Source organism: Phyllobates terribilis, unplaced genomic scaffold (genome assembly GCF_046119375.1).
Source record: "Phyllobates terribilis strain yellow unplaced genomic scaffold, ASM4611937v1 Scaffold_5__5_contigs__length_657084704, whole genome shotgun sequence".
Classification (NCBI taxonomy): domain Eukaryota; kingdom Metazoa; phylum Chordata; class Amphibia; order Anura; family Dendrobatidae; genus Phyllobates; species Phyllobates terribilis.
The window spans coordinates 122,281,314-122,297,723 of NW_027362765.1; the positions used below are offsets into that span (position 1 = coordinate 122,281,314).

Genomic DNA, 16,410 nt, shown 5'->3' on the forward strand with positions numbered 1-16,410 from the left:
ATTGTTTTGTTTAAAATCCATTGTGGTAATGTCTAGAACCAAAATTAGAAAAATGTTGTCTCTGTCCAAATATATATGGACCTAACTGTATGTACAGGTTCTTACTAGGAGCAGCTACCTCCATATATAACTAAGAAACAAAGTTTGTTACCGATGGTATCATAACTATATCATAGCAAGTGTGAACATAAAGTGCCTGCGCATGAATTTTGTAACATCATAGACATACATCAAATAAGGATCATTATAATAAAGCCATACCCCAAAATCAAAAGAGTAAGGGAATAAGAAGTAGTAGTTACATACGTGTGCAGAACCCTGTCGCGCGCTTCACCCTGTTTCCTCAGGGGGCGTGTAGTACAGCAAAAATTCTGAAAAAGCTTTTAACATGGAAATTGAATAATAATGTTATTAACAATTTGGAATATAGAAGAAAGCCTATATGACCCGCTGTACTTATTGTACTTAATCGACTTGATATTAAAGTGAAGAGAATCAAGATAATGAGAGTTATCATATCATATCATACCATATTATCATATAGGGTAGATGTGGGGGAGGATGGTAGCATGGAGCTGCAGGACAGTGAGGCAGCTAGATGGGTGACAGTTAGAAGGGGGGGTAGAGGGAAGAGTGCCAGGGAGGCTAGTCCTGATCTGGCACACCCCAATAAGTTTGCAAAGTTGGCAGATGAGGGGGGTGTCAGTACAGGGGTAGCACTGTTGCAGCAAGGCATGTCCTCTGTAAGCTGGAGGAGTGTCAGCTCCAGTAAGGGCGGAAATAGGAGAGCAGGGAAGGCCAGGCAGGTGCTGGTAGTGGAGTACTCAATTATTAGGGGAACAGATAGGGCAATCTGTCACAAAAACAGGGATCGTCGAACAATGTGCTGCCTACCTGGCGCTCGAGTCCGGCACATCACTGATCGGGTTGACAGATTACTGGGAGGGGCTGGTGAGGACCCAGTGGTCACATTGGCACAAATAAAGTTAGAGGTAGGTGGAAGTTACTTAAAGATGATTTCAGGGAATCAGGCTGCAAGCTTAAAGCAAGGACCTCCAAGGTGGTATTTTCTGAAATACTGCCTGTACCACGTGCCACGCCAGAGAGGCAATGGAGGATTAGGGAGATAAATAAGTGGCTCAGGAATTGGTGTAGGAAGGAGGGGTTTGGGTTCCTGGAGAACTGGGCCAACTTCTCAGTTGGCTACAGGTTCTTCGCTCGGGACGGACTGCACCTCAATGGGGAAGATGCAGCTGTGCTGGGGGAGAAAATGGCTAGAAGGTTGGAGGAGTGTTTAAACTAGGGATTGGAGGAGGGTATTCATTTTATAGGTGGGGAAGATAGTGCAGATAGTGACCTGGGCACAAATAAATAAATTGGGGTGGGGTTAGAAAAGTCAATATAGTAAGAAGGAATAGAGGTACAGAGACATACATAAAATGCATGTACACTAATGCCAGAAGCCTCACCAACCAAATGGAGGAATTAGAATTAATTTTGTTGGAAAATAATTATGACATGGTGGGGATATCTGAGACATGGCTGGATGAGAGCCATGACTGGGCAGTTAATTTACAGGACTATAGTCTGTTCAGAAATGACCGTACAAACAAGCGAGGGGGGGTGTTTATATGTAAAATCATCCTTAAAACCCATCTTGCGTGAGAATATATGTGAATCTAATGAAAATGTAGAGTCCCTGTGGGTGGAGATAATGGGAGGGGGAAAAAATAATAAGTTACTGATAGGGGTTTGTTATAAGTCTCCAAAAATAATGGAAGCAGCGGAGAATATCCTCATAAAGCAAATAGATGAAGCAGCGACTCAAGGAGAAGTCATTTTTATGGGGAACTTTAACTACCCTAAAATACATTGGGGAACAGAAACCTGTAGTTCCAGCCAATGTAATAGGTTTTTGACAACTATGAGAGACAATTACCTTTCACAACTGGTTCAGGACCCAACAAGAAGAGGGACACTGCTAGACCTAATATTAACCAACAGGCCAGACCTCATATCAAATATACGAATTGGGGGTCACTTGGGTAATAGTGATCACAAAATAATACGTTTTCATGTATCCTTGAATTAGATGTGTAGTAGAGGGGTTACAAGGACACTAAACTTCAGGAAGGCAAATTTCCAACAGTTGAGAGATGATCTTAGTGCAATGAACTGGGATGATATCCTGAGACATAAAACTACACAAAGCAAATGGGAGACATTTATTAACATCCTGAATAGGACCTGTGCACAATATATACCCTATGGGAATAAACATGCTAGAAATAGGAGGAAACCACTATGGCTAAATAGAGCTGTAAGGGGCGCAATAAGTGACAGAAAGAAAGCATTTAGAGAACTAAAGCAAGTAGGTAGTGATGAGACATTAAATAAATGCAGAAAATTAAATAAATTCTGTAAAAACCAAATCAAGGCAGCAAAAATTGAGACAGAAAGACTCATTGCCAGAGAAAGTAAAAATAATCCCAAAATATTCTTTAACTACATAAATAGTAAGAAACTAAAAAATGATAGTGTTGGCCCCCTTAAAAATAGTCTGGGTGAAAAGGTGGAGGAGGATGAGGAAAAAGCCAATATGCTAAATGATTTTATTTTAACAGAATTTACACAAGAAAATCGCATGACAGAAAACATGATTAGTGATGACAAAAATTCTCCATTAAATGTCACTTGCTTAACCCAGCAGGAAGTACGGCGGCATCTAAAAATCACTAAAGTTGACAAATCCCCGGGCCCAGATGGGATACACCCCCGACTACTGCAGGAATTAAGTCAAGTCATAGATAGACCATTATTTTTAATCTTTAAAGATTCCATAATAACAGGGTCTGTACCACAGGACTGGCGTATAGCAAATGTGGTGCCAATATTCAAAAAGGGGACAAAAACCGAACTTGGAAATTATAGGCAAGTAAGCTTAACCTCTACTGTGGGTAAAATCCTGGAGGGTTTCCTAAGAGACGCTATGCTAGAATATCTGAAGAAGAATATCCTCCTGATCCAATATCAACATGGGTTTACGAGGGACTGTTCCTGTCAAACTAATCTGATCAGCTTTTATAAAGAGGTAAGTTCCGGACTGGACCAAGGAAATGCAGTGGATGTTGTGTATATGGACTTTTCAAAAGCTTTTGATACGGTTCCACACAAAAGGTTGATACATAAAATGAGAACAATGGGGATAGGGGAAAATATATGTAAGTGAGTTAAGAACTGGCTCAGTTATAGGAAACAAAGGGTGGTTATTAATGGAAAACACTCAGACTGGGTCACAGTTAACAGTTGGGTACCACAGGGGTCAGTATTGGGCCCGCTTCTTTTTAACATATTTATTAATGACCTTGTAGGGGGCATACAGAGTAGTATTTCAATATTTGCTGATAACTCTAAGCTCTGCAGGGTAATCAATACAGAGGAGGACAATTTTATATTACAGTAGGATCTATGTAAACTAGAAGCTTGGGCTGATAAATGGCAAATGAGCTTTAGTGGGGATAAATGTAAGGTAATGTACTTGGGCAGAGGAAATAAAATGTATAATTATATGCTTAATTGTAAAACGCTGGGCAAAACTGTATCTGAAAAAGACCTGAGGAGAACATAATTTTACCTCTATACAAGTCACTAGTGCGACCACACTTAGAAAACTGTTTACAGTTCTGGTCTCCAGTGTATAAGAAAGTCATAGCTGAACTAGAGAGGGTGCAGAGAAGAGCGACCAAGGTTATTAGAGGACTGGGAGGTCTGCAAAACCAAGACAGGTTATTACACTTGGGGTTATTTAGCTTGGAAAAATGAAGGCTTAGGGGTGATCTTATTACTATGTTCAGGTATATGAGGGGACAGTACAAAGACCTTTCTACTGATCTTTTTACTCTGAGGCCTGAGACGAGGACAAGGGGGCATCTTCTACGTCTGGAGGAAAGAAGGTTTAATCATAATCACAGATGGGGATTCTTTACTGTAAGAGCAGTGAGACTGCCGCATGATGTTGTAATGAGTGATTCACTACTAAAATTTAAGAAGGGCATGGATGCCTTTCTTGAAAAGTATAATATTACAGGTTATATATACTAGATTCCTTGATAGGGAGTTTATCCAGGGAACTAGTCTGATTGCCGTATATGGAGCCAGGAAGGAATTTTTTCCCCAATGTGGAGCTTAGTGTTTGCCACATGTTTTTTTTTGCCTTCCTCTGGATCAACATGTTATGCTATGGGTAGTGTAAGGGGGAAGACCGGGGTGTAAGTACTTTCAGAGCAAGGGATCCGGAACTGCCGGGGCCGTACCTCTTGTTGCAGGGGAAATACTGACTTCAAGCGGAGGAGTCATGTGACAGGCAAGCAGGGGGTGTGTCGAGAGAGAGAGCTGGGAGGTCAGGTGACAGAGGGACTCCTGGTGTGACGAGAGAGAGGGAGATACGAGGACGTTAGCGTGGGAAAGCGGAGCTGAGTCCTGCGGAGCAGAGCAGTGTGAGAGGGTCCAGGCTCCGGAGGAGTCAAGCTGATTGTAGGGAGAAGAGACGCAGGGTCCGTGGAGCTGAGCACGTGAGGTGCCCTGTTATGGACTAGGGGCTCAGCGGGTAAAACCGGAGAACGCCCGCTGCCGCCAGAAGACGGAGCATTGTTTGTGCGGGGAAGCGTGAAGACAGCGTCACCAGCACCAGCTGGCAACTGCCTTGTAGAGGACACAGGTCAGCTAAGTGAAAAAACTGTCATTTGTTACCGGTTTGACTCTGCTACATCTAGTTAAACTGTAAACTGTCAGTTACAGACTAATACCTGCTATTTCCCCATATTTTCCCCTGTTACTCCCTGCGTGGAGATTCATCTTGTTATCATAAACTTTCCCTGTTTATTAACCCTGTATTGGCTGCTCTGTGCTTCTGTGTCACTGCATCTAAAGTACCTGTGTTACAGTTGGACTAGATGGACTTAGTTTTTAAGGTTGAAGGAAGACTATGTTACTATATTACTATCTGGTCATCTATCCACTTTGGAGAATAACGTAGCCATAATTAGCCAGTTCTGTGTCTTTGACACATTGAACTCTTGCATCTTCTCTCTTGTTATGAAATCAAACATTCCTAACAGAGAGAACATTCAGTGTCTCCCACTCACACACCACCTCCTCATCTTGCCCCCTATCTATCGGTGTACCCCAATGTTCACTCCTAGGGCCCCTGCTCTTCTCCATTTACACCTTCAGCCTGGGACAGCTCATAGAGTCTCACGGCTTTCAGTATCACCTCTATGCTGATGACACACAGCTCTACCTCTCTGAACCTGATATCTCCTCCCTACTAACCAGAATCCCACAATGTCTGTCCGCTATTTCATCCTTCTCTCCTAGATTTCTAAAACTTAACATGGATAAAACAGAATTCATCATCTTTCCACAATCTCACTCAACCCCCCCATCTGACCTCTCTATCAACATCAATGGCTGTCCACTCTCCCCAGTCCCGCAAGCTCGCTGCCTTGGGGTAACCCTGGACTCTAATCTCTCCTTCAAACCACATATCCAAGCCCTTTCCACTTCCTGCCGACTCCAACTCAAAAATATCTCCCGGATCCACACATTCCTCAACCACGAATCTGCAAAAACACTAGTGCATGCCCTCATCATCTCCCTCCTCGACTACTGCAAGCTCCTGCTCTGTGGCCTTCCTTCTAACACTCTGGTACCCCTCCAATATATCCTAAACTCTGCTGCCTGACTATTCCACCTGTTCCCCACCGCTATTCCCCGACCTTTCCTCTCTGTCCATCCCTCCGCTTGCTCCCCATTGCCCAGAGACTCCAGTTCAAAGCCCTAACCTTGGCATGCAAAGCCATCCACAACCTATCTCCTCCGTACATCTGTGACCTAGTCTCCCGGGACTTACCTGCAAGCAACCGCCGATCCTCACAAGATCTCCTTCTCTACTTCCCTCTTATCTCTTCTTCCCACAATCGCATACAAGATTTCTCCCATGCATCCCCCCTACTTTGGAACTCTCTACCCCAACATATCAGACTCTCGGCTACTGTGGAAACGTTCAAAAGGAACCTGAACACCCACCTCTTCCGACAAGTGTACAACCTGCAGTAACCACCGCTCCACCATACCACTGCACAACCAGCTCTGCCCTCTCCTACTGTATCCTCACCCATCTCTTGTAGACTGTGAGCCCTCGCGGGCAGGGTCCTCTCTCCTCCTGTACTAGTCGCTGTCACGTTTCTATTCAAGATTATTGTAATTGTTTTTGCTATGTATACCACTTTTTCACATGTAAAGTGCCATGGAATAAATGGCACTATAATAATAAATAATAATAATTTTCATTAAAAGATGTTGAGGAAAATATGGGAGAAGAGATTCTGCTCAAACCTGGGTCCATATATTTAATGATTTTCTACATTAGCAGTAGTTGACAAGATCCTAACCTATGCTCTACCAGATTATACTGTGGTTTTTTCCAGAAGGTGAGAAAAGTAGTAGCTGTAATCATTCCAATATATATTACTAATATTGTGACAAGCTCAAAATTCCAAAACCCCATGGTCAATAGATGTCAAATCTCACGATTTGGGAATCATACAGTATTGCATTGTATTATTGCTGTTGCATTCCTATGTAATAAGGTTTGCCTTTTAGAAGTTTGTCATCCCTCTCTCCCTGTCTGCCTCCCTAGCTCTGATGTCAGTAACCCCTCCTTTCTTCTTCTTCCTCATTCTTAGTATGTCAGCCATCTTAACAAGCTCATATCTTGCATCACTCGTTCAGGATAGTCTTTTTTCCCTACTGTATTTGTGCATAACTACAAGAATTCAGCTTGAAAATAAACCTTCTTCAGGAAAATTTGTACATGCCTCTGCAGTCGAGTCAAGCTATCTGATTATATCTCTTCGTGTGAGTACTAGTACGTAGGGACAGCCAAGAAACAATGTCTCAAGAACCTCACACTCGCAGCCTACTTATGGAGTTAAAATAATAGATATTCCACAAGACACCCACCAGAGCCAAGTCAACAATGGACCATCAAATTATGGGACGGCTAGTTTTGTCAGCAGTAATTACTCACATAGTAATGATAGTTAGCAGCAACAGTCATGTCCACTTCTTTATCATAAAAGAGAAGAGGACATTCTTTTAATCACTTGTATGAGATCGACAGCAGATATCAAGCTCCACTGTAATATCCTCTTTTTAATACCATTTTATGATTTAGGTCTAGCGGTCCTTTAATCTACTTCTTAATATATTCTTCCCTTTGATGCGTGCTGGAGTCTCTGTCATCACTCGGTGACAGGTATTCTGTATTTCTCTTGTACGTATTCAGCCTCTGTGTTATATCCTCCTCTACAAAGATCAGCAGGAAGGCTCAGCGTGTGTCTTAAATGAACGGCTGCATCTGCTCGGCACCAACCCTCATTTCCATGTCATTTCAATAATTCACAGCCCAAGGGTGGAAATAGCTCAAGGGAAATCAAGAACGGCCCAAACGTGTGCACCGAGAGACTTCCAGCTAAAACGATTACCATATTACTGTTTGAACATCAACTCAATAAGTCATGAAGTGGTCTTATACCCTGTGATCTTGTCGCATCGCTGCCTATTTCTACTTGCAGCATGTCTTCATGTAAGGACCAAACCTTTATCCGGCTTAACGTGCTCTATTTGCTTTATAATTTGGGGTCAAGAATGAAGAAACCAAGGTTATAATGTGAAGAACCTACTGTATATCGTTACATCAAGTCCAATGGGATTTGCAATGAAGGCTGGAAATAAAGTATCTTGTATTCGAGTCAGTGAGATATGTGTCCTGGGATTATCTTATTGCAGCAAATTGTTCCGTTATCTTTTGCTTGGTTTTCACAGGCCTTAAAATTCATCATTTCTTGCTTGCATCATGTTATCCAAGAGATATAATTTCACTTTTTCACCCACAGTATAGCCAGGGCTGATTGATAAAATTAATAAGCTGCATTCATGTAACATCCATGTTTACTCCTTCTGCCACTGTCACCAGGCAGTGCCTCATGTTTGTTTTTTACCATGCAGGGCGATAATGCAGCACATGTGGGTTAATTCCTCACATTGTTGTTTCATTAACTCCCTGCTCTGAGTCTTGGATGGCGCTTTATCCAATTTAAACCCCTAGCTCCTTACTTCCAGTGTCAGTTATAAGTTTTATTTATCTCAGTTCACTCCTTTTACTCTGCTTCCATTCAGCTAGTTTGTCTATTATTTTTGACCTTGACTTGTATTTTGACTATTCTGATGCTTGACAACTTTGTTCCTATCCTAAACTCCTAGTAATGACCGACTTTCTGACCATCCTCTGCCACACCGCTCCATCAACCAGCAGCCACTTTGTGGACTCAACCAAAGGGCCCCCTTGTAAGTCCAGTTACTTGAATAGTGGTTAAAATGCGAAGGCCAGGGTTCTCCTTGGACCTGCTAGACAGAAAAGCTGGCATAAAGCCTGTCCCTTGATTGCCTTTTAAGTTCTGCGAGTCTTGCACTAACAGTGCACCATTACAGTTTGGTCACTACAGCTGCAAGATACCTCACAAGGATGGCTTAGTGAGAAATCTGCCTGCTCTCTAAACAGGATATAATTTAACTTCAACCTCCACTTTTGGAGGTTATTAATGGGAGTTTGCTAGAGTATCCCCTATAATTATTATACAGTACATCATGCTACTGAGATGTGGTGCTATTAATTCAGACATCTTTGAGATACCTACTACCAGTAGGGACAGTGGACTACACTTAATGCAATGGGGCTGTAATATGGATGCAGTCCCATTTTAGTGAATGAATGCATGCAATCAATGATCTCTCAGATAGACCAAGACATTATACTCAGAGGTCAACATCGTCAACCAGTGTTCTGGATGTGACAGAACCACCACTGGTGATATCGTCTAACATATTTCAGTGGCAGAAGTTAGAAAGTGTTTTCTGGGTAATACTTCCCTTTATGGTCTCCTGTGGATCACTGCTTCTTCTAATATGAATATTTCCAAATTTACAGGGGTTGAAATAAGTAATGAACACTCACTAATTTTGTAAGTAAATATATTTCTAAAGGTGCTATTGACATGGCATTCTCACCAGATGTCAGTAACAGCCCATCCAAGCCACACAGGCAAATAAATCAAACCATAGATCTCCAGAAATTAAGTTATGTTTAATAATGAGAATAAATGACACAGGGAAAAAGTATTGAACATGCTTACTGAAATGCAATTAATGCTTTGTGCAAAATCCTTTGTTGGGGATGACAGCTTTAAGATGTCCCCTGTATGGAGAAACTAGGCACATGCATTGCTCAGGTGTGATTTTACCCCATTTTTCCACACAAACACTCTTCAAATCCTGAAGATTCCATTGGCTTATTCTTTGAACTCTAAGCTTTAGTTCCTTCCATATATTTTCTGTTGGATTCAGGTCAGGTGATTGACTGGGCCATTCAAGCAACTTTATTTTCTTGCTCTGAAACCATTTGAGAGTTTTCTTGGTGTGTATTTGGGATCATTGTCTTGCTGAAATGTCCACCCTTATTTCATCTCCATCATCCTGGTAGATTGCAGCAGATTTTGTATCAAGAATGCCTCAGTAAATTTGTCCATTCATCCTTCTTTCAATTATATGAAGTTTGCCAGTGCCATATGCTGATAAACAGCCGCCCACACCATGTTCCCACCTCCAAATTTCACTGTTGGTTTGATGTTTTTGGGGTGCAGTGCCCTTTGGACTCCAAACATGGTGTGTATTATGGCATCCAAAGAGTTCATTTTTGGTCTCATCTGACCACACTATATTCTCACAGTATTTCACACATTTGTCTAAATGTTGTTGAGCAAACTTTAAACGCGCTTGAACATGCTTTTTGTTCAGCAGTGCAGTCTTGCATGGTGAGCGTGCATATGGGCCATGGAGGTTGAGTGCATTACTTATTTTCTTTGAAAAAAATTGCACCTGCTAATTCCAGGTTCTTATATAGTTCTCCACAGGTGGTCCTTGGCTCTTGAACAACTCTTCTGATAATTCTTTTTATTCATCTGCCTGAAATCTTGCAGGGAGCACCTGATTTATGGTGAAATGATGTTCTTCACATTTCTGGATTACGGCCCCAACAGTGCTCACTGGAACCTTCAGTAGTTTAGAAATTCTTCTGTAACCAATGCCATCAGTATGTTTTGCAACAATAAAGTTGCTAAGGTCTTGAGACAGCTCACTGCTTTTACCCATCATGAGAAGTTCCTTGTGTGGCATCTTGGTAATGAGACACCATTTCAAAGGGCATTAGTTGAACTAGCTGATATTATTTTTCACTAAGTGGCAGGATTGCTTTCTAATTACTCACAGATTTCAGCTGGAGTCATGACTTCCCATGGCTTTTTGTACCTCTCTTTCTTCATGTGTTCAATACTTTTTCCCTCTGTCATTTCTCATTATTACACATAACCTAATTTCTGGATATCTATGATTTGATTTTTTTGCCTATGTGGATTGGATGGGTTGTTACCGACATCAGGTGAGAATTTCATGTCAATAGCACCTTTAGAAATATACTAAATTTACTTAGAAAATTGTTGACGTGTTCAATACTTATTTCACCTGATGTATAACTGATTGGTGAATTATTTTATATGAATCATTTCACATCAGACAAATACTGTTCTGTATAATCTGTGCCCAACTGAGGCTAAAGGGGCAGTATCTGATTTATGCAAAGGCAGCAGCAAGACACCGTATTATTTATGTTATTTTTCTTATATAGTGGCATTAATGTCCACAGCATTTTACAGACATCATAATCACTGTCCCCATTGGGACTCACAATCTAAATTTTCTATCAGTATGTCTTTGGAGTGTGGGAGGAAACTGGAGAACCCGGAGGAAACCCACGCAAACTTGGGGAGAAAATACAAACTCGTTGCAGATATTGTCCTTGGTGAGATTTAAGCCCAGGGCCCCAGCGCTGCAAAGCAACAGTGCTAACCACTGAGCCACCGTATATAACTTGTCACACTGACCTGTGATATATCATATACAGTATATCTCCATGGAAAAAGCAGCTAATACAATGGAAAGCTGATCCACCATTCTATAACATGGGGTTAATTGAAAAAGTTGAATCCAACCAGGAACCGTAATCTGATGATAAAAGTTCCCCGCTGAGCTGTCCAACACTACATAGAGTTAATCTTATAAAATGCAAAGCTCCTCTGTGCAGTCCTGGATGTGTATTATGTACGTGTGGCAGACAGTCCTGCCAAGGCAGAAATCTTTAATCCGGATGGATGGAACTGAAAACTCTGGCAGCAGGTTTTATGTGTTGGCTCATCCCTTGAAGGCTCTGAGACGTGTCCCCAACATTTACTTTTGGAATAGTGTAATTTAGTCTCGTCTTTGCTCAGCTCAGAAAGTAGTAATACATTGTTCTACAGAGTTAAAGGGAGTATGCCAACCCCCACCAATTTTTTTTTCAACAATTGAAAAAATGTAAAGTATTAATGTTTTAATTTGAGTGCTGAGCACTATGAGCGGTGACAGGAGGAAATTCTAGCTCACAGCTTAGCTGCAGCTTCAAAAATATGGCGCCCATCACCTGTGGGGTGTAAGTGTCGTGCTCCGGCACTTACACACCAGCAAATGAAAATGGCAGGACCCTACGGCTGCATAAAATATTAATAAAAAATAAAACTATTAAACCAGTGTATTTCATTTTGTATTAAAAATAATTGATTATATAGTCAATAATTATTAATTCAAAAATAAAATTCACGGCACCTTCCCTTTAATGGGGTTGCCCAATAAATAAAAAGTATCCACCTAATCATAGGATTGGTGATAAATGTATGAATACTGGAGGTTTGGCTGTGGAGACCCCCATTGAGCCTGAGAATAGGAAGCCCAAAGTCCACTGTGTGAATGTAGCCATAGTGAGGGTCAGTAACTCCTCAGGACAGTTAATGGAGCATTGGCCACGCATGCTTACTATCGATTGATTCACACAAGGGTCTTTGGGCCCCCCGTGCTTGGGAATAATGCTGGTCTTAGTTGCCGGACCTCCAGTAATTACACATTTCTCACCTTTCCTGCCAGATCATAAATGCGAGATAATGGCAGCCAAATCTGCCACTTTCATTTGGGCTCCGTACATCTAGTATACATGGAGGTGGGTCACTCTCCTCTGACAAATGATACTTGGGGGAAGAAGGATCTGGCATGGTATCTATTTATTTCCAGGGAAATAAGTTGCTACCAGAGGTGTCTGGTCTGGCGGTGGCTTCCTTACTTCCTTCTCTCTAGATCTCAGCTGAGTATGGAGGTTGGGTCATGTTACGCTCACGCCCGGACTGACTGGTGAGAGCGTGGTTAGTGGCCCCACTGGGCCACGAACCGAGGAGTGCCTGGAGGGGCATGACTAGGGTGCCTCGCCAGATCCGACCATGAACACACGGCGGCTTAATCGACTCTGTGGTCTGAGGAGGGACATGGGAGGTGGCCCAGGTGCTACTCCAGGTCAGACCCGGTCACAGCTGTTGACCCACAGCGGGGAATGCAGGAACGGGCAGGCACAGCTGGTATGCAGACAGGCGGGTACTGGCAAGTAGGAAAGCAGGCTGGATAGGGACCAGAACAGACTGGGATACAGGAACAAACCGCAGGTGCGGAGGACAAGCAGAGCAGAGCAAAACCACAGGTGCGGAGGACAAGCTGAGCAGAGCGAAACCGCAGGTGTGGAGGACAAGCAGAGCAGAGCGAAACCGCAGGTGCGAAGGACAAGCAGAGCAGAGCGAAACCGCAGGTGCGGAGGACAAGCGAGGCAGAGCGAAACTGCAGGTGCAGAGGACAAGCGAGGCAGAGCGAAACCGCAGGTGCGGAGGACAAGTGAGGCAGAGCGAAAACGCAGATGTGGAGGACAAGCGAGGCAGAGCGAAACCGCAGGTGCGGAAGACAAGCGAGGCAGAACAGAGCAGAGTGAAACCGCAGGTGCGGAGGACAAGCAGGGCAGAACAGAGCAGTGCGGAACCGCAGAGCAGAAGGTGCAGTCAGACAGGACAGGGCTCTGTTCACATGGAACAGACTGGGAAACACAGGAAGATAGTTAGAACACAGTAGGTAGATACGGAGGCAGGGAAACGGGACAAGCAGAACCAAATACACTCAAGGTAGTTACAATGAAGTAGCGAGTGGACACAAAACTCTCAAACAGAAGTACAGAGACAACGAGTTGGAGTTAGATGCTGGTTCAGATACTGCAGGAAAAGGGAAGTTACGGACGTAGAGACAAACATGTAACGTGCTAGGACACAGTTCAGACAGGAACTGAACCCGAAACAAGATACAGGAACGAGCCTGGGTATACAGCCCCCAGGGTGGTGGAAACAGACAAGGGACAGGACGGGACAGGACAGGACAGGACCTGGCAACTCAGTTACACAGAACACACTGAAAGAAAGTGTTGCTCAGGCACCTCCTACTGGGTGGAGGGGGTTTAAGTATCCATTGACTCACAACAATAGGCTGGGGACGCATTAGGAGTGCGCACACTGTAACTTTAATAATCAGGCAGTAACCGCGCCGCCGCCCTAAGCAATCAGACAAGAGACATGCACACAGCAAGTACTGGAGCAAAGTGTGCAGCCTGGACTGATAGGTAAGTTGGCGGTCTTGGTCTTTGTGGGAGATGGTAAGCCATGCCAGCACGCCGCCAGGGATGTTGCAGGTCAGATTAGTTAGCCCTCTGGTCTTACAGCTATCTGACATGTATGGCCAGTTTTAGTTTTCCTTGTTAAAGGGGTTTTTCACTTTTTTCCCTACTGGACAACCCCTTATTAAATGGCATAAGGAGGTGAAAAACAGAAATTGATACTCACCTTTCAGACTGGCACTGTTCCTCCATACTTAGCAATGCGTCTGCCGCTGCTGATGAGCTGCAGCGTTTACATTTCTTATGAGCAGAAGAAGCTAGCAGACTGACAGGGGATGCACCAATGAGCACAGAAGAGCAGCACCAGTCCGGTAGGTGTCATTTTTTCATCTCTCTGTGCCCATTAATGAGGGGTTGTCCAGTAGTGGCCAACCCCTTCATGTCCTAGCCTAAAAAGAAAAAGTGTCAAATCTTCAGGTGTCTATCTATGTCTTTTATAAAAGAACCTTCTTCGTCATTATTTGGATACATGCCAGAACTCTGGGCTTGTGACTTGCCCCTGCGATACTACATTTTTTGTATAAGTCATTGCACCTAATAACACAACTTCTGGTTTATTTCAGGTATACCAAGATGAAAACCGCCACCAACATCTACATCTTTAACCTGGCCATGGCCGATGCCTTAGTGTTGATAACTCTCCCATTCCAAGGGACGGACATTATCATGGGAATCTGGCCCTTCGGCAATGCTCTCTGTAAGATTGCCATCGCTATCGACTACTACAACATGTTCACCAGCACCTTCACACTGACCATGATGAGCGTGGACCGGTATATTGCCATTTGTCATCCTGTCAAAGCCCTTGACATCCGCACACCGCACAAAGCAAAAGTTGTGAATGTCTGTATCTGGATTCTGGCCTCCTTCATTGGGGTCCCTGTTATGGTCATGGGATCAGCAGAAATGGACAATGAGGGTCAGTATGGAAATAATTCGGAAAGATATGATGTTGTTATTCCAGATAATACTGCAGTTTCAGTTAAATGGGTTGGTCAGAAATTTACTTTAAGATATGTTGAAAAATGAAACAAGAATGTGTTGAAAAATGAAATAGAAACCAGTTGTGATGCTGTATCCCTGTAGCTATACTTTACAGTCTTTTTTCAGAGATTCTTGCTTTGGCACGTTACCGGGGCTGTGTGTGAAGGTAGCTGGCTAAGGCAATCCCCTTCTCTATTATGGCCAATGCATATGCTAAGTAGGGGACTGGCACAAAGGGGTTGTCCGGCCTTAATCTACAAATCTGCAGACTTGTGTATCCTCACATCATGCGAAGTGCACGCTATGGGCATTCTCTGGTGCTGAAGCCAAAAGTGGGCAGCCATGGGACTTCAAGTATGAGATTTGCATTCTTCCAGCCACATTCTGACTAGACATGTTCTGCCTCGCTCAATTTACTTGTATTGAGTGGGGCTGCATACGTCTAGTCGGCACGTGATCTCATGTATGGAAATCACATACTTGCGGTCATGTACCCACTGCTCCCAACACCGGCACTGGAGAATCCTCACAGTGCTCAGTGCACGCGTTGTGAGGATTCATGAGTCTGTAGTCACATAGTGACTACAGACTTGTACCCAAGGCCGGACAACCCTTTTAACTATTGAAGTCCCCTTCACACACAGCACTGGTCACGTGACTACACAGGAAGCTCTCAAAATGGAAGTTTACCTACCATGATCCAGTACTGGAACTGACGGTGTGACAATAGTCGACTTTTGATAATAATAGAATATGAATGAGTTGTGAACACATCCTAAAATGATGAAATTCTGTGTATACCTGTATTTACCACTAGTAGGAGCTATATATATTCCACTTATGCAGTCAATAAGAAAACTGTATACAGTAAGCTCCCCCTAGTGGTGGCTGCAAGCCTATGACTTTTACGTCTATGCAGAGGATTTGGAGTTCAGGAAATAGTTCTCTCTTCATTGATAATATGTAGAAAATGAACGTCAGAGTTTTTATCTCAACTATATTTTAGATAGTTTTCAATGAAGGCAGTATTTTTAATGACCGTTAGGCCACGTTCACACGTTCAGTATTTGGTCAGTATTTTACCTCAGTATTTGTAGCCAAAACCAGGAGTGGGTGATAAATACAGAAGTGGTGACGTGTTTCTATTATACTTTTCCTCTGATTGTTCCACTCCTGGTTTTGCCTTGCAAATACTAATGTAAAATACTGACCAAATACTGAACGTGTGAATGTGGCCTTAGGCTGTACCAAAAATTACCGATTTCATTGTGCCTGTCTATTAACCAACATTGGTACGGTGAAAGGGTTAATAAGTCTAGTAAGAGAAGGGTCTTTTGTGACTTACTGCAATTAAACCTAATCTGCGGAGTGAGTTTGTTCTCTCCAGCAGTGAAATATTATTATAATTAAGGTTTATTTGAAAAGAAGGTTCGTTTCGCCAAGTTTATAATTATCCGTGGCTAGTGTAACTCATGACCTGCTTTTATGATGTTGAGGAGAAAAAAAAATGTAATTTTTTTTCTTTTTCCCAAATGATTCAATTTTATTTTCAGCCGAGGCTGCAATTAATGTGGCTGCTTATTGTCTAATGTGCATTCACAGCGGAGTGAGGAAGAGAAAGAGTGGAGAGAGGGGGGGAAATAAAAGACGCTTCTGAAACTGATCTGCTGAGGTTTAACGCCACC

The 16,410-nt window shown here is 42.9% G+C and overlaps 1 protein-coding gene across 1 annotated transcript in view; it reads left to right on the top strand.

Annotated features, from left to right (window-relative positions):
• Positions 1-16,410, top strand: part of OPRL1 (opioid related nociceptin receptor 1) — a 133,779-nt gene that overhangs the window by 101,173 nt on the left and 16,196 nt on the right. The window contains exon 3 of the mRNA XM_073682902.1: positions 14,305-14,660. Within this exon, the coding sequence (XP_073539003.1) occupies positions 14,305-14,660 (356 nt within the window). The remainder of the gene's footprint in view (positions 1-14,304; positions 14,661-16,410) is intronic.